The sequence below is a fragment of the Halichoeres trimaculatus genome, unplaced genomic scaffold (genome assembly GCF_033239565.1).
Source record: "Halichoeres trimaculatus isolate MK-OKI-2021-1 unplaced genomic scaffold, fHalTri1.1 fHalTri1_scaffold_1, whole genome shotgun sequence".
In the NCBI taxonomy this organism is placed as follows: Eukaryota; Metazoa; Chordata; class Actinopteri; order Labriformes; family Labridae; genus Halichoeres; species Halichoeres trimaculatus.
Window position 1 is genome coordinate 9427529 of NW_027437179.1, and position 18307 is coordinate 9445835.

Genomic DNA, 18307 nt, shown 5'->3' on the forward strand with positions numbered 1-18307 from the left:
GTGAGACCATTGGCTGAAATCAGTAGTGTTTTTCTGGTATGAAGACATTTCCCATGAGCACCACAGTCATTAACATCACTCAAATTAATGGAGACCAGATCTTCTGTCTAACTAACACTTCTTTTTTGTTTAGAGCAACTTTCCCAGGATGCAAAGCAGCAAGGTTATTTATAGGTATTTATATGTACTTGCATTGTGCTATTGTGTGAGATGTGACAACAAGTAAACTTTGTAAACTCAAATTCTGTACAGGTGGTTGAGGGAAATAGCATACCAACAGAGTGAGACATGAGACCTGCGAAGATCCAGCAGCTCACTATACATAAGAAAACCTCACATGTGAAAATTGATGTGCAGTATTTCAGATCACACATTTATTTCATAAACTCTGGTCTATTTATTATCAACTTTATTTTGCACATTTCAGGTGTGCGTACTTAGCTATTTGATTGTTCTTTTTATATGTAAACATATAGATCAGTATTGATAAAGACTGACAAAAACTGATTAACCCTTTAACTCCAGATGTGTCAGTGCTGACACATTTCCACTTTGAGTAACAGTTTTTCTTAACGGTAAAATCTGAAAAATTCCAACAGTTTGTGAAAGCTGAGCTGTTACTCTTTCAGCCAATGTGTGGTTATTACAGTAACTACGGGGATATAAAACCTCTGAGATTTTTGCACGTCATGATTGACAAAACAAACAAGGTAAAGTTAGATGGGTTGAATTTCGGGATGAATGAAGCTCTCTCTATCTAGTTTTTGCTTAGTATATGTTATTGTATGTGTAGACTGACGCCTCTATTGTGTGGTGACTTTTTTAGGACAGTGTACCAAGTCGTTTTTGAACTGTGTGAGCATGATTCAAGGCTTGTATTGTGTGCTAACCTTTGTAGAACAATGTACCGTGCATTGTTTTTAATATAGAGGGATTATTTGTTTATCAACAATGGCGGATGCATGCACAGCTTGGTTGCAGAAGCACTGCGGAGTATAACTGTTTGTCAACCGATGTGGAGGAGCTAACCGGCAAAAAAAACATTTTTAAACTTAATGTCACTTTGACAGACGGCGAAATGCTCCCAGGCTTGTGAAATAGCAGTGAGCGGACAGAAGAGATCAGCAAGTGGACAGACGTTTTTAGCAGAGAAACCTAGCGTGTACCCAGAGAGGAAACCCAACTCTCACTCGATGCTCATGACTGTATTTTCCGTGGACACTTATCAGACTGTGGCATACCAGGATGTAAACACTGTTTCATGATATTCCCTAATTTTACTTTGGTCATAAAATCCCTTTCTGTTAATCATAATTTATAGTTTCACTCATTATTTACTGTCCATAGTAGTCCATGTTTGGTCAGAGCCTCAGCCCCAAACCAACTTTTACATTAAATAAACAAAGTAAAATTTGTATTTTCAGTATCAGCAGTTAATACGCTGGTGTATCAGTGTAAAGTGTGACCATGTTAACTGGTGACTCTCAGCCTTTAATCACGGCTGCTGTCAGCTGAAAGTCACCAGCTAGCATGGTTTGCTATTAACTCCGAAACACCGGTTGCACTGTAATGGTCGAAATATGACAGAAGTTGCCTCTATTGTGTAGTATTGTTTGTGACAGCTGTCCACAGAACAACCGTACATTTTGATGCTGATAACAGGTTGAATTTAGTGTTTAAAAAATGCTACCTCGTCTGAATGAATGGAGCTAAATGCTGCTTCTGCGGTCGAGATGCGTGCACATCTTTATGATGACGTAGACTGATAATCCCTCTATACAACATGACCAGCTGGATCTCTTTTTCCACTACTTTCAGTTCTTCCTAAAATTTGATTTATTTATAATAATAATAATAATAATAATAATAATAATAATAATAATAATAATAATAATAATAATAATAATAATAATAATAATATAATAATAATTATTATTATTATAAAATAATATTTTATGGTCAAAATCAGTGAGAAAAAATAGATTTTTAGGCTCAGGTGTCAAAGTCTTAATAAAAACATTGGCAGTATATTTGATTACTGATGCCTTACTGTGATGAATGCATCCAACTGCAAGTGTAGTTTAATCTCTTATATTGGACGAACATGTCTTGTCTGTAGATGGTCTCTGTGTTACTGACCCTTATGTAAGAGCTAATTATGAATTATAACAAAAAAGAATATTGTTTACTTTGCCTTTGCACATAGTCGTACTGATTTTATTTTCCCCTTCAGTCCAGAAAAAACGCTGAGGGACTACCTGACAGGAAACAGGTTATGTCCACCTAAGCCAGCAGCTGTTTTAATAGATTGCAACCTCAACCTTAGAGCCACCCAAAAGACGACCTGCACTTTTTTTCACAGTTATCGAAAAAGCACCGTAATCAGAAGTTTATTTGATTATCCAAGTATCAGTTGCAGCATCAGTACAAATACAGAGGATTCAAAGCAAAAACAAACCGTCATCACTGGTCAAACCTCTGCAGAGAGACTTCTGATACATCCTAATGTTGTCAGACACTTCATTCACAGAGTGAAGCACAACAGGCCATGACCTGCAAGCTTTGCCCACCCAGCGAGGCAGGCCTTTTGTTGTTCTCCTCATTAGCACAAAATGGTGAAAACTGAAGAGTCGTGATGAACGCTGCACCCTCTGCAAACAGGGTGGAGCATAGGGTTGGGTGTAAAACTCATGAAACTTTTATGAAGTGGCACAAAGGGAGTGTGTGGGACTTAACAGAGCAAAGTGAATTCCTACAACACGTTTTAGGATCAAGAAATAAAGAGTCATTTCTTCTTTCAAACTTGAATTCTTTTCAAAAAGCTGTGAATCGAGAACGCTTTTCTTTTTTTTGTTGATGAAAATAAACAGCATAGCTCACTTTTCTGTCTTTATCTTCAAATAAAACCTGCCTTCAAGTAGCTGACTTTATCTGACCTCTTCCACAAAACCCAACAGTTTCTTCACTTTATTTATTCATCTGCCAGAACACTCAGGCACTCACGCACATCCACTCAAATTCCTGTGCGAGCAAATAAATAGTTATCCTCAAATTCCACCCTCAATGTTTTAAAGACTGGCCTTGTGTCTTTTAGGTTTGAAAAGATGGAGGAGACAAGGTCACATACAAGCTCAGCTTTTAAGACTCGTGAAAGCACACACCGAGCTTTCTGAGCGCTGCCCTCTATAGCCTGCTAACTGTACAAGCATAAGTGTATGAAAGGCTCTATCAACCATATTGTTTGGCTGAAGTCTGAATCTCTAGCTCACGAATGCCTTTCCGTTTTCTATAAAATAGACCTTGAGTTGAAGTGCAGGAGATGTTCCGGCATCGATGGAAACTCTCAGAGCTGTTTTTGTGGTCGCAGCCGTTCAGCACAAAGTTTCTGGCCTTCGAAGCACTCAGTTATTGTTGAAGAAGTTGAGATTCATTCTTGCTTAACAACGAGAGAGTAAGAACGGGTTATAAAAGAAATTACAAAAACGCCACTGTTCCCCGTACTAAAGGTTTGGAGAAGAGAAACCTTGGAGGGATTAACAAAAGATCACGATAATTGCTAAAGACAGGAGACAAGCTTAAGTTCAGCTGCTGAAAAAATACCTTCACACTGAAGAGGGAAGAGAAGAGGGGCTGAACAGTAAGTGTTTCTCTGCCCATTTGTTGGTCCATGTCAAAAACATCAAACCCAAGTGAGGGACCACTTACTTAAATGATGTCATTGATCGGTCTAAGCTGGTATACTTTCACACCTGTAGTTTGTTTGTTATAATCTACACAGTGGCGCTGCTTCTCCCTACCCTCAGAGCACACGCTGTGCCCCACATTTAACACTAGAACCACCACTGCAGTCATACGGACAGTTTGGGATTTTCCCTAATGTTAGCTTGAGTTAGCCCCAATGCTAGCTCCTGGCTGCCCTGCTCATAATTCATCACTTTGCTTGTTGGGACTTCATTGGCCTGTTATGTTTTAGTTTTTGTTCTATACTAATTGGTCATTATTGTTGGCTGTTGGGCTCTAGTTAAGCTAACGTTAGCTTCTAGGGCTTAGCTTGTCTGTAATAGCCAAGATAACAAAGATAAGCAAACGTTGTACTGAAGACCAATGCTGAGCTTATGTCTTGTTGTCTGAGATGCTGATGGTAATGAGATGCTGTTTTTTCACATTTACACTGAGAGCTGTAAATTTTGTTTTGTAACTGAATCTTTTTGTCGACCTTCTCAACAATAAAAATGATTGACCGTATTTTCTACACTACAAGGCGCACCTAAAAGCCTTCAGTTTTCTCAAAAGCCGACAGTGCGCCTTATAACCCGATGCGCCTGTATACCCCTACCATAGTAAGAACCTGTACAGAGGAATTCTGCTAAGTGCTAACATTCGCTCACAGGCTGGCCCAGGCTTCTTCTCTTGTTTATTGTTAGAGCAATACAGCGCCCCCCAAAGGTCTGGAATTTGAACTGATCTCTGGAAACGGCTTTTGTGGACGGCAGAAACAACTTCGTCTTTACAGCGCACTTTTTTGGAAAAACAGCAAAGAAAACAGTTGGATAGGAAAATGTGCGGCTCCGTGTGGATGTAGCCTAAGTTTGACTGACTTATTGACAGTTTTGTTGACATTCCCTTTAGCGCAGCTCCATCTAGTGGATGCATAACGCAACACCAGCCACTACTATAGCTTTTATTATATGCGCCTTATAATGCGGTGCGCCCTATATATGAAAACAGTTTTCAAATAGGCCAGTCATTGAAGGTGCGCCCTATACTCCGAAGCGCCTTGTAGTGTGGAAAATACAGTACAGTCCAGTCTGTAGTTTAGACCCTTTTGGTGACTTCATCCTCATTCAGTAGCATCCTGTGAAATGTCTCCTACCATGTTGCCTGCCATAGCGTCTGTCACTGAATATCCATTGTCTGAGCCATAGACTGTATAATTAATGAACGTAGTCCCCCCAGCGTCACCTGTCTGTTTCTGAAACAGATTTTTGAAGCAAATTGGCTATCGCAGCCATATTGGAAGTGGCAAGGGCTTTGAGTACAGCTATAGGGCGCCTGTTGGTCACATGACCTAAAATGTACCTCTGATTAGGCGAGCTCACAAGCTCAATACCCTCTGAACTGCCAAGTTAGACAAAAATTCAACCCCCGGGACAGGGTGATTTTAGATCTTCCACATAGTCTCATATTCTTAGACCAGAGGTTGCTGCTTGGTCTGAGTGAGTGGGACGGGGCGTGGCTTAGCCATAGATCAATTGGAGTTCAATTAGTAAAGTAACTTCTTGCTCTGGTAGCTGAATTAATCCCATATCCACTCAAACAATCTGCTCATTTGTTGGGTTGGAAGTGTGTCCTTTTTTTTTTTTTTGGATGTTTTTTTTTTTTTTTAACTCCCTCTGTCTTTTTCTTTTGCAATGGTTATATAGGATTAGGAAAATTAGCGATAACAGGTGTTATTAGAATTGCCCCAACTCCTAATATTCACACAAATTAGTTAATGAAAACACACTCTAGCAAATTTGAATAAGTAATGTATTTATACTGGTTGAAAAATGGTGCCATACAGGTGTTGTCCTTTTACCAGTTCTTCAGCACCCATGGTTAAACTGTGTTTCATAATACCCAGAGCGCCAGTGTGTAGTGCCTGCTCTTCCAAAGCCTCTCAGACTCACCTGGTTTACAGGGGATGGGCTGCAGCGGCAGCGTCATCTGGGGCTCAGAGGTGACGGGCAGCGGCTGTGTGTTGGGGTGAAAAGCCGGGATCATCACGTAGGGCATGTTTACCTGCTGGGACAAGGCAGGAAAAATACACCTCACTTAAAAGATCTCTGTCTAAATCATGAATATGTTTCCAGAGCTCCTCAGGAATAATCACTTTCGGCGTGTTTGTGTTATGGCGGCAGTGTGTGAAGACGTGTGTGTGTGGTCTTGAAAGGGGCTGACCTGGATCTGCTGCTGAAGCAGGTTGATCTTGTGCTGCTGCTGGATCAGCTGCTGCTGTTGCTTGGCAATCTGAGACACACAGCGGGACCACTTTCACTTTCGGCCAATTACAAATGTGCCACAACAAAAACATTATTACATTATAAGGTTACATCATAAATCTTGTTGAGTGAAAACACCTGTTTTATAACCAAGAAATCACAGACACACACACACAAACCTTGATTTTTTTTATCTATTCATTCTAATAAATCTGCCTTCAGGTCATTTATATACAACATGTTCACTTCCAGCCTCACCATTACCATCACTATTACAATGCTAATGTTATTTATAACTGCTATAATTGAGGCTTTCTTTACTACACCTATTATTGAATTAAGCTGCAGTATGAGTCCTTACAAAGACCAGAAGGAAAGCACGTCACACCTTTTTGGAAACCCTTACACTGGCTGCCTGTCAGTTTTTGTATTGGTTTGAAAACTCTTTTATTGTTTTTTAAAGGCACCATGTGATCTCACAGCCCAGACTTTCTTTGACTTCATTTCTCTGTAGTAACGATCGGTTTCTGTAAATTTTCTGATGCTCTGTCTCTCTTTCTGCATAAATTACCTTTTCCTGCCCATTTTTAGTATTATACGATTTTCTGCAGAACACTACTGTTCAGTAACGCTCATCATGAGGGTCTGGTACCACGGTGTGTTCAGATCTACTTTTATACACACAGAGATGGTTGAAAGGAAACAAGGAAACTTGACACACCTGAAGGAATTGGTAGCTCCAACTTGCAAGGCCTGATCAACCTCCATTGCTGCAGAACAGCTTTAATTTGTTAAAGGTCCCATATTATGCAAAAATCACTTTATTGAGTCTTTTAGTTAAAATTTGTGGGTCTTTGGCTTTCCTCTCAGCCCACAAAATGTGATATTTAATGACAAACCTGTACTTAGTAGTGCTTGTGAATGTAAAATCCTGACCTAAAACGAGCCGTTTGGAATTTCCGGGGTTTGCCGATGTCAGCCTTTTTTGACCAGTCTGACCTGATTGGTCCACTGGAGCAGATACCCCCGATCACCCTCCCCGCCCACTCCTCTCCCAGCATCTGGAGAGAAATCTTTTCAGCAACGGGGAGAGGAGTGTGGCTGTTTTTAGCTGTATCAAACAACAACAACTTAGTTCGATGCACAAGCTTCCCATCTCGGAAGAAAACAAGACCAAGTAGCTAGAGTTCATTTATCAAGGAAATGTGCCAGCTACACTCAGTAAAACTGTGCATGTGTGTGCTAGTCACTTCACGGCCGACTGCTTTTCTAACTTTGGACAGTACAACAGAGGGCTAGTGAATAGACTGGTCCTGAATCCAGGCGCATTACCAACCATCCACTAACAAACCTGGGACCCTGGAAATGTGAGTATTTTAAAAGCTGTGTGCTGTGGAGCAGATGTAAGAGCTTTTCCTCATTGTCCCCCCTGTCTCTGTGTTAGCTTCAGGATGCTAACTTTAGCAGCCGTTAGCCTGTAGTTTTAGCCCGTAATGTTACGGTAAACAAGCTTCACTGTTTTCTAAACATTGTGCACTCGGAGCTCGTGGCGTCGCTCTCAGTGACGCGGAAGAGCGGGGCGGTATCAGTGGTGGCTCATTTACATATGAAGGTCACGCCCACTAAATCAGAGCGTTCTGAACAGAGGGGCTATGAGAGCCTGGAAACAATGCTGCTGTGCTTGATTTATTGGCTTTTTGGACTAAAACATGTTACTACCATTTCATGAAGACATCAGTGATCCATATTAAACCGCAGAAAAGGAGCAGAATATGGGACCTTTAAAGGGTCATTCAGTATAAATATAAAATGTTCAGTTCACCACTTACTTTGGTAACATTTTGAGCTTTTCATTGAACTTGAACTGCTTAATTTTGGAAAAAAAGGAAAAAATGTGTTTTTCTAAAACTTGGCTTCAAAAATGTTCAGATGTTTATTTTTTATTTATTATTTTTTTTACCAGCACTACATCAACATTACTGACAGAAATGAACAAATCAACAGCATTTGCAGTATTTGTATTATAATCTATTGAGTAAAGCTTCTGAAATACTGAGTTGGATCTGAGCCAGCGTGAGAAACTGAGAAAAATTGTGTCACAGAGGCAAACAAATAAAGACCAGCTCTGAGGGATTGTGCCACTAACATTTTGCAAACACAAGCCTCTGAGCTGCAGAAAAATTTGCCTGCAAGCTCACACCAGTTTAATGTAAATTAATTAAGTGGGAGGGAAAGTTTATGACTTTTAAATTTAGTGACTAAAACAGAAAGAAAAGAAAGTATTTGAGTGACCAAAAACAAAAAAAAATACGATGAAATTGTTTTTACAGTTGAATACTTCTGAAGCAAATACTGTGGACAAACTTTATCAAGCATTTTTGTCTGTACTGGACTTGTGTATTTATTTCCTTCTGGCTTCCTCTTAGTTTTCTCATTGTGTCATTTAAATAATCTTAAACATAAATCACGTTCAACTTGATTTAATTCTTCTGCTGAGTCTTTGAGTAGCTATGTATAAAATTCCCCTCAGCTCTGGTTTAGTCAGACGCCCTTGACTTTTTATTCTCCAACATAGTAGGTAGCACTGCTAACACAGACTTGTTTCTGAGATATAAAAGAATAATAGAAGTAAGGAATCTGAAGTTTAGTCATCAGACACCTGTGTTCACTACCTGCTCCTGCTGTTGGCGAGCCAGCTCCATCTGCTGCTGCTGTTTCTCCAGCAGCAGGGCGGCCATGTTTCTCTGCTCGGAGTGGGCTCCCAGGAGCTGCTCCCTCAGACCGCTCAGCTGGTTGATCATCATCAACAACTGGAGCTCCTTCTCCGCCAGAGACTCCGGGGTTCCTAGGGGAGGCAGAGGTTAAAGGTCACCCAATGAAACAGCTCAAGGGTTCAATTTGTACATTGTAAAAGGTCTCACATTAAGATTATGTATCACGCTCTCAGCACTGTTTCTGTGTTTTGGCTACAGTTTCATGGCTCAAAATCTATGCACAAACGTCAGTGTTTAACAACACAGAGCAGAAAGACAAAGAAAAGGTTTGAACATTCAAAATTAAATTGTTATTTAATCATATAGTAGTGACCAAAACAGGGTGAAAAGGAACAACTGTTGGGCTCAAACAGCACTCACTAGAAATGTATTTGTTTCACATCTATAACTGCTGGATGTATAACTTAGCAGTGTTTGCTTCCTGTGCTGTAATGGAAGAATGTGGAATTACGTAACCAACAAAAGGATGTGATGTGATGTGTGTGTATACAACTGTAAACGTTACAGCATCTCTTTTGATTATTAGAAATCTGTTTGGTTGCACCCATCGACTGCCTTGTGTGTGTGTGCGTGTGTGTGTGTGTGTATGTGTGTGTGCAGGAGCAGTGAGAGGGAGACCAACATGGATGCTGAGGGGCTGATGAGTTACAGTGAAAGAATGCAACAACTTCTATACAGGAACACACTGGATTCAGCTTCAGGGACATTAAACAGAAAGAAGTGGTGTACACAACGTACAACAGGTGATGCAAACAACTTTGTGCACCACTTGAGGTGTGCTGCTGCTTTTGCACAGTTGAAGAAGCTTACTGACATTTACTGTCTCTAGTTGCACTATGCAAACTTTTACCTTACACAAGTATCTGATTGCTGTCGTCTTTTCACTTTAGGGAAACATTTATTTCAAGGAAAGCACGACACACTAAAAACAGCTGGGTTAAAAAGAACCCACTTTGGCCTCTTTTACAACCAACCGCTGGGTCATTATAGCACCAGGCCAGCAGTAGTTAGTCTGACCCAGCAGGATGGGTTGGTCTATTGTAACCAAACAGAAGAGTTAAATTTTCTACCCAAATTCTGGGTCAAGTTAAATTCAATTCTAGGTTGTTTCAACCACATATATTTGAACCAACACACACACATAAAATAGGGTGGTTTAACTCAGCTTCATTTGCGACATACTTCATAAAGCCGTGGAGTAGGGCTGAATGATTTTGGAAAATAATCTAAGTTTGATTTTTTTGGACCAATTTTGCGATTGTGATTTAGCATGCGGTTTTGTTTGGGAAGGCCAATTATCTTCTGCATTGTTCACTTTACAGAAGCACTAAGTCATTCTATACTACGACCAAAATGACAAAGGATACTGTCGACATATGAACATTTTTTTCCCTGCAATTTTTAATTGAAAAAGAAAAAGGAACACCGCTAAATTTTTCTGACCTCCAGTTTTCAGTAAGAGTAACAAACTATACAGAACAAAGTGAACAAGGGGTATTATGAAATAAGGTTAGGGCCACTAGAAAAAAAAATATGTCTGAATTTCAGAGTTCTGACTTTAATCTCAGAATTCTGACTTCAGTCTTGGATTTCAAACTTTTTTTTTCATAAAAGAAAATAGTAATATAGAGAAAAAAGTGACCCTTTTTTCAGTGGCCCTAATCTTCTTTCACTAAATTCTGACTTTAGTCTTAGAATTCCTACATTTTTCTCTGAAAAAAATAGTGGGAAAAAAAATGGAGTTTTCTTTCCTTTTTTTTTTTTTTTTTCAGTGGCCCTAATCATCTACTGTTGGGTATGGCTCTACCAGCCACTGTCATTCTTTTGCAAATCTCTGTAGCTCACAGGCTTTTGCCAGAAAAAACACAGCTGATTGACTTTTGCATGTTTTGAGGAAGAACCAATACAAATGAATGTATTTCATCCAGGTCTGTGCACATGAAACTTTTTTTTCTTTAATTGCCATCTTTCATTTTAAAATTGCGTCATATGATATTGGGATGTTGGTTTTAATTTGATTAATTGTTCAGCCCTATCGTGGAGCACTGACAGCCAGTCCATGCTGTGGAACATGGACAACAGGTCTGTACTGTAAAGCACAGACAGCCAGTCTGTGTTGCAGATCACTAACATCTGATCCATGGCAAGCTGTTCAGACAGTTGATCCACGCCATTAATGGAGGATACAACCTGAGCTTCACAGCAGGGTCTCATATCCACTGCGTTCCCTCCTCACTCACGGTTACAAAACACTGTCACAGCAAAAATTACTTTGCTAAAACTGATGTCTTGAAACGTAAAGAAGCAGTTATTTTAATGTAGAGGCAGTTATGAGAAGTTTGTTAAAAGATTAATTCAATATGTAATATTTAACTGGAAAGGTGCTGATATTCATGACTGCTCAGCACATGGAGCCTGGTGCAGTGTCTGATTGGTGGAGCACATCTGTAATGCTGTAATGACAACCAAGGTACTGGGTCAACTGATGTATGTTGGGTTGATAGATTTTTAACTTAGGATTTGAGTTGCACAAAAATAACCCAACTCTAATATAATTAACACATTATAGGTTAAACACTTCATAACTCAGCTGTTTTTTGTGTGTAATTTGCAACTATGATCAATGAGGCTGTGCCTCCAAATTTCAGCCAATAACCATTGGCTACTTAATTATATTCAATGTGAAGATGGATTAAGCTAGGCTTGTCTGTGAAACTGCTTCGAGTTATGGAGAAAACACAAGAATTAACAAAAGACTTGGACAGAAAAGTTATCCAACACAAGCTGGATAACTTCAAAGTGTTCCAGAACATTCCAGGTAAATATTTGCACGGTGTAATGGTAATACCACAGCAGTAAAGGGTTTAAAAGTTTTTTAAAAAACTTGTGCAAAGATGTTGGTAGTGTCTGCGAGCTGACCTTTCAGTTGTCCTGACCCCCCTGTGCTTTTATCCAGAAGTTTCTCCTTCCAGTCAGCATTCAGCAGCTTCTCAATGGTGGGCATTACTGTTAACAGAACACAACAGGTGCTCAGCAGAACCGCACTGAGCTGCACTAGATAGCATAAAAAAATATTTTCTGTCAAATAAAATCCATCTGACACCAAACTACTCTCTCAGCCTCTCCTCTGCCTTCCTAATGGAATTGATTGAAGAAGGGCAGAGGTTGTTTGTGCGTCTGGGAGAAGTTTTGAGTGTTTGAGTGGATCAATATTTGGACAGAGAACAATTCAAGGTCAGCAAGTGGAGAGAACTTGAGAAAAATTTAAGGCGAGGAGTGTCGGCTGGTGAAAGACTTAAGGGCAGGGGGAGTCTCAGGGGGAGTCAGGGAGCAGCCGTTTACTCTGTACCTGAAAGACTGAACAAAACTAAACAGAAAAAAAAAGCACCCAGGTCCCTCAGAACCCATTCAGGAACCCAAACAACACCCTCGCTTCAGTAGACACACTGTCACTTTCACGTATTGATTCCAGCAGTCGGTATTGTTTAACGCTGAATAGCAGCAGCATGTAGTGCACTTAAACACATAAGATATGGAGTCATCTAAGTGTGGTCAGTGTGAAGATTGTTTGAACGTTTGTATACGACTGTAAAAGAGAGGCTCCTGGAGAAGAAAATAAAACAGGTGCAGAGAAAGACAGGTGAGGCTGACACCACAGACTGTCATCTTTTTATAAAACATTTTGATTCTGTTTATATTTCTATTCTAAATATTAAGGAACACTTTTTGTGGGTTCATAAAAACATATTTTTATTTTTGATGTTCACTGGTGGTTTAGTCCTCATTGCTTTGAACCCTGGGATACGTCAAAGAATTGAAACTGTTTAACAAAACAACCCCAGTTTCCCTCTATCTGTCTTGCTGTAACTGCAAAGTAAATTGACACAAAGTGATTTATTGTAATTTAGTTTGGACTCCAATCCAAATTTTATTTAGAAATTTTCTGATTTCCTGACAGGTGCTACTTTGATTCCCATTGTGACCAGGTGTGTCAAATACTGGATTCCAGTTGGTAGAAACATAATTAACTAACAATCAGAGAGCAGATCTAATCATCTCTGATAGGGAGCAGCGGAGCATCATCCTGTCCTGCAATCCAGACACAACGGCTCAGCCGGTGAGAGCGTCTCTGAGTTTACGATCACTAAAGTATCTCAAGCCACCTTTAGGGTCTTGCTCACCCTGTCAGGAGTCTAAATTCAATAACGACTTCCCATACTGTGCTGGGATTGGCCAGGTACTCTGACATTACAGCCTTAGGAGACCAATAAGTCTGTTTTACCTTAGAGACTGCTGTGAAACCAGCTGATAACTGCTCTTTGTGCGTCTCACTTCTTCTCACTTTCTCTGCCCAGCCAAGTGAAGCAGATAGCTGTTACCCTCTGTGTCTGAGAGTTGGGGAGGACTTTTTATTTTGCCACTGTTGCCAAATGTTGCCAATTGGTTGCTTGTGGTGGGCTGATGTTACTGTGGGAAGTTTAACAGATTACAGTAAACCAACTCAAAAGATCACTAGATAACTGATAACTAACTTTACCTTTGATTCTGACACCCATCAGACTGTGGTTTTAGTCAAAGCTTTAATTTAAGGTGGACTTTTATGCTCCCCTGTTCACCTGGCTGTCCCAAGGAGGTCCATAGACCCACATCCATAATTTGTTTGCAACTATGGATTGTGCTGTTACTGTATATGCAACTACCCAGATGTTTTTTGTTTGTTTGTTTTTGTTTATTTGTATTACTTTGGAGAACACCTGGAAAAATAAAAATTATAAATAAATAGATAAATGAATAAATAAAGAAATAAAGAAAGAAAGAAAGAAAGAAAGAAAGAAAGAAAGAAAGAAAGAAAGAAAGAAAGAAAGAAAGAAAGAAAGAAACGAACAAATAAACAAATAAATTTTAAAAAGTAAGAAAAAATAGAATAAAATAAGCAAGACTCTGCTTAGGAAAAGCACACATCCAAACATCAGATATTTTTTTCTGGTATGTTCAGGTATCATACATTTGATGAGGTGTACATGGAGTAATAAAAATAAAAAACATTAAAAATGAAAAAAAAAAACCATTTTTTCAAACATTAAAAATATATTACACACACACACACACACACACACACACACACAACAAAAAATCAATTTAAATGTAGTTTCATAGCCGGTAATGGTTCAATCATTAATTTTAAGATTAAAAAAAGGATTTAAAGGATAAGCTTGGTTTATACAGCTTTCACATTGTTTATAGAATGAAGTAGAACAAAATACTCACCCAGAAGGCTTTCCTGATCCAAGCAGTGCTTCGAGAGATATTTAGATCCAAAATCGAGCAGCGGACGCCCGTATAATGGGATCCATCAGGGCATAGACAGCGCCGCTCCTAAAACTGCATTAATCGTCCAAAAACTTGTGTTTTTCCCCAATGTTCCATCATGGTCCGCTCCGGGTTAGTCCTCTGCTGCAGTCCGTGTCACTCCAGACAGCGCTGTGTGGCTGTACTGACCTCTGAACTGACAAAGACTTTGTTTACATTTGCCCCTCAAAGAAAGGAGGAAGTTGAGTCAGCTCTCCAGAGAGTACTGCCAATGCGCGGAGGGTCAAACGTAAACAAAGTCTTCGTCAGTTCAGAGGTCAGTTCAACCACATAGCGCTGTCTGGAGTGACACAGACTGCAGCAGAGCACTAACTTGGAGTGGACCATGATGGAATATTGGTGAAAAACATGAGTTTTTGGACGATTAATGCAGTTTTAGGAGCGGCGCTGTCTATGCCCCGATGGATCCCATTATACGGACGTCCACTGCACGATTTGGGATCTAAATATCTCCCGAAACACTGCATGGATTAGGAAAGCCTTCTGGGTGAGTATTTTGTTCTACTTCATTCTATAAACAATGTAAAAGCTGTATAAACCGAACTTCTCCTTTAGCTAAACTTGAAAACTTTTTAATTGAAGATTTTATCAAATATTCAGAACAAACTACAAGATTATAGTATCGTACAGGGTAATGTGTGAAAATGTTGAAGACACCCTGTTTAGTCTGTGGACAGACCTTCCTTGAAGCTGGATTGTCCCTCTGCTCTGTCCTGGATCCTGGCCTCCTTCAGCCCCAGAGGGCTCTGCCTGTGAGGCAGCTCCTTCCCTGGAGATCCCTCCTGTGAGGACGCACAGAGATCACCAACAGTTTACTGACAGAGCATCAGCACAGGACAGAAAAAATGTGACACTTCTCATGTTTTAACACATTCATCACCATCCTTACCGAAGGGGAGCAGGAGAGTGGTGGGGTCAGCTGGCGAGCCTCCAGTGGGTGATTCGCCGACCAATCACGTGAGGGAGATGTTTTAAGAGGTTCCACAGCGGTGATGACTCCACCCATTCCACCAGTCTCCTCCTGCTCTACTTTGACACCTACACCCGCCATGCTGACATCCCCGCCAGAGAGGAGCTGCAGCGCTGGAGGGCTGGGCTCAACCATTCTGTTGGAAGACAAACACACAAAAGAAGGTGTCATACGGGTGTGTCGAGGTTTGGCCGCATGCCATGCTACTTTTGATTTGGTAGATGGTATCATGAAGGAAAAGAAAGATCACCCTCAAGGACAAAATTAAGAACTTTTAAGAGCCTGATACAAACATCAACCCTGTGTCACGGAAATATAACATACTGATACTAACAACACAAACCTAACGATATTTAGAAGGAATATTATTTTTCAAGGACACCACATTCGATACGCAAAAGCAGCTTAGTGCAGAGTATACCTGAGGTTGATGGGAATGTCAAGTATTTTATGTTTCCTCATTCAGCAAAGTGCTATGAATAAAACTCTCTTTATTCAAGATATTATATTAAGAAAAAAGATAAGTGATAACCTCGAAAACATTTTTTTCTCAGGACTTCAAATATTTGCCCAAGTTAAAGTCGACCTTCTGCCATATTACCCGCTGCAGTTTAGGAAATAACCCTGCTGATAGAGTTTATGCCAGAGTTTTTTGTTTTTCGTAAATTTGCAAAAAAAAAAAGTCTTGAGTTGATATTTTGAAAAAAAAAAATGGTGTCACTGTGGAATGAGGCTGTAACATAACAAAATGTCAAAAAAAGTGAAGGGCTGTGAATACTTCTTGGATGTGCTGTATGCAGTTGCAAAGAGGCACAATGTGTAGACACACTTAGACACACACACACACACACACACACTCACTCACACAGTGCTATTCCCCCCTGCCTGCACCACTTGTTCACAGTGATCCTGTCTCTCCTCTGTAACACCTCTGTTACTACCTCTGATGCCAGCACAGAAGGACGAATTGGTCCCACCATCACGCCTCTGTGACATCCATACTGAAGGTGAGACATAACAGGGCCTTAAATATCATGCTGTGATGTACTAGGTGATTGTGTCTCTTTCTTATCACCCTGATCTTTCTTTCTATTTTCTGTTTTTCATCAAACTTTCTCTTAAAAAAAAAAAAAAAAAAAAAAAACTGATCATCACCAGTACGCAGATTCATGTACTTCTATAAGAAGCCAATACCAGCTGATTACGTGAGCCTGTCCATGACTGTTCAGGTTCTTATGGCTTCACTTACTTGAAGGTATTTGTGGTTGTGTTAGCATTGCTCGAAGAAAAGCCAAAAGTGTGTTTGTGTGCGTGTTTGTTTGTGACAAAGTCTCTATGAGGAAGAAAGGAGGAGAGGACAGGTTGAGTGAGAACGGTCTGAACCATGGTGAACTTGAACATATCAACTCAAGCCTGTGTGTGTGTGTGTATGTTTTTATGTGTGTGTGCGTGTGTGTTATTTCCCAACCCTGCAGGAGGAGGAAAGAAAAACACCGCAGACAGCAGAACAAAACAAACAGAACACACAAGGGCAAAAAGTGCACATATATATTAAGAGGCAGAAAAAAAGCCATTGTTGGAGCCGGGGAACAAAGGAAGCTGGGACAATGGGGGAGAGGCTGACAAAAGCAGCCGGCCGCAGGAAACAGGCCGGATAACAATGCCAGCGGAATGTGCCGACCAACTCGGGAACACGGTAAAAAATGCAGAGCGCCACCGTTCTGCGGAAAGCATGATAATGATTAGAGCCCCCCCTCCACTTCACCCGGCTCTCCCAGCCTGCTCTGTGATTCTGAACAAAGCCACCTGTCTGCCAGGGTCCAAGGCTCCAAACCTCTGTGATGTATATGCATGTGTGTGTCGGTGTGTGTTTGTGCTGCCGCGCCAATAAAACACAGCTAAGTGCCTCGGTCACAATGTGAGGCTACTGCAGCAGAGGCCGCCTGATCTCCTCAAAAGCTGAAACACGCTGAATCCGCCTCCGACTTTTAATCTTCCACACAGGAAATAATTTATCAGTGAATCAAGAAGTGTATACCTAACTTCAAAACAAAAGTGGCGATAAATGTGGCAGAGAAATTTGGACTGAACCACCAGTAAGTCACAGTCTGATTGATTGTATTTGTGTTTGACGTCTGGGCACAATCAGCCTTTTGTTCTGCAGTAAAATCCTTCTTAGAACTGAAGGTGTACAGATTTCTTGCAAGTAAACCACAATGTTTACATTCTTTGTTTCTCAACAAAACATATTGTGTGTTTCCCTGAGACCTACCCAGCGGATTCAATACATTCTTCTCCTAAGAGGAAGCTGATTGTTCACTCTGTTTACAACTATGTGTGATAGTTAGTTCTCCTCTGGATACCTTTAGCTGGAGGAATGCCAGAGCTCTGTACAGCCATTGTCAGTGCTCAGTCTAACAGGTATCTGTTTGGATGTCATCCATGTGTTTTGTGACTGTAACCCAATATAGAAACAAAAAAAGACACCATAGTGCTGACAAAACTTCAATTTGCCTACTTGTGTACTAACTTTGAAATGTTGCTTGCATAGTTTCAGTCCACTTGTCCTCTTTAAAACAAGAATCATCCAATTTAAAGGTAAGAAAATGTCAGTACAGGGTTCTTTAAGTGACCCATAATGCTGAATTTAACCCCTTGGTAAAACATATCTTTGCCAGCTGCCAGTCCCTTTTCCTGTCCTCTTCAGATTCAACTGCAGTTTGTCTTGGCAATCCTTCGTCTCCTCTTTGTGATTAAATAGTTAAACCTTTTTGTACAGTTCATCATCACATCCTTCTACAGGGTTTAGAAAAACTACTCGGTGTTACAGAACAACTTTAGCTGGGTTTGAATCATATCATTCGGTTTGTTCACAAAAACAACAAGTCCTCTGAGCACACCAGGGTTAGTTATGGAGTTCCTCAAGGCTCAGTGCTAGGACCAATTCTTTTCATTCTGTATATACTACCTTGAGGTTTATCACAAGGAAACACTGCATAAGTTTCACTGTTCAGCAGATGATACTCAGTTGTAACTAGGGATGGGTACCTTTCACATGGGAATTGAAACAGTACCAATGCCCAGAACCTGGCAATCGGTAGTGGTGCTCAACGGTACCAATTTTATATTTTAAAAAATATATTTTTGTTTAATAATAAAATATCAAAGTCTTTCAATTTACACATGTATTCTTCAATATATAAACTTGCAAT

The 18307-nt window shown here is 40.2% G+C and overlaps 1 protein-coding gene across 5 annotated transcripts in view; it reads right to left on the reverse strand.

The window, feature by feature from the left end:
- Positions 1-18307, reverse strand: part of sox13 (SRY-box transcription factor 13) — a 99308-nt gene that overhangs the window by 19806 nt on the left and 61195 nt on the right. For 4 of the 5 annotated variants that reach the window (XM_074671184.1, XM_074671178.1, XM_074671192.1 and 1 more), the window contains 6 exons: positions 15015-15231; positions 14805-14907; positions 11675-11761; positions 8654-8826; positions 5941-6009; positions 5670-5784 (listed from right to left, as the gene is read on the reverse strand). In XM_074671184.1, the coding sequence (XP_074527285.1) occupies positions 5670-5784; positions 5941-6009; positions 8654-8826; positions 11675-11761; positions 14805-14907; positions 15015-15230 (763 nt within the window). In that variant the 5' untranslated portion in view covers position 15231. The remainder of the gene's footprint in view (positions 1-5669; positions 5785-5940; positions 6010-8653; positions 8827-11674; positions 11762-14804; positions 14908-15014; positions 15232-18307) is intronic. The other variant, XM_074671170.1, reaches the window with a different exon arrangement.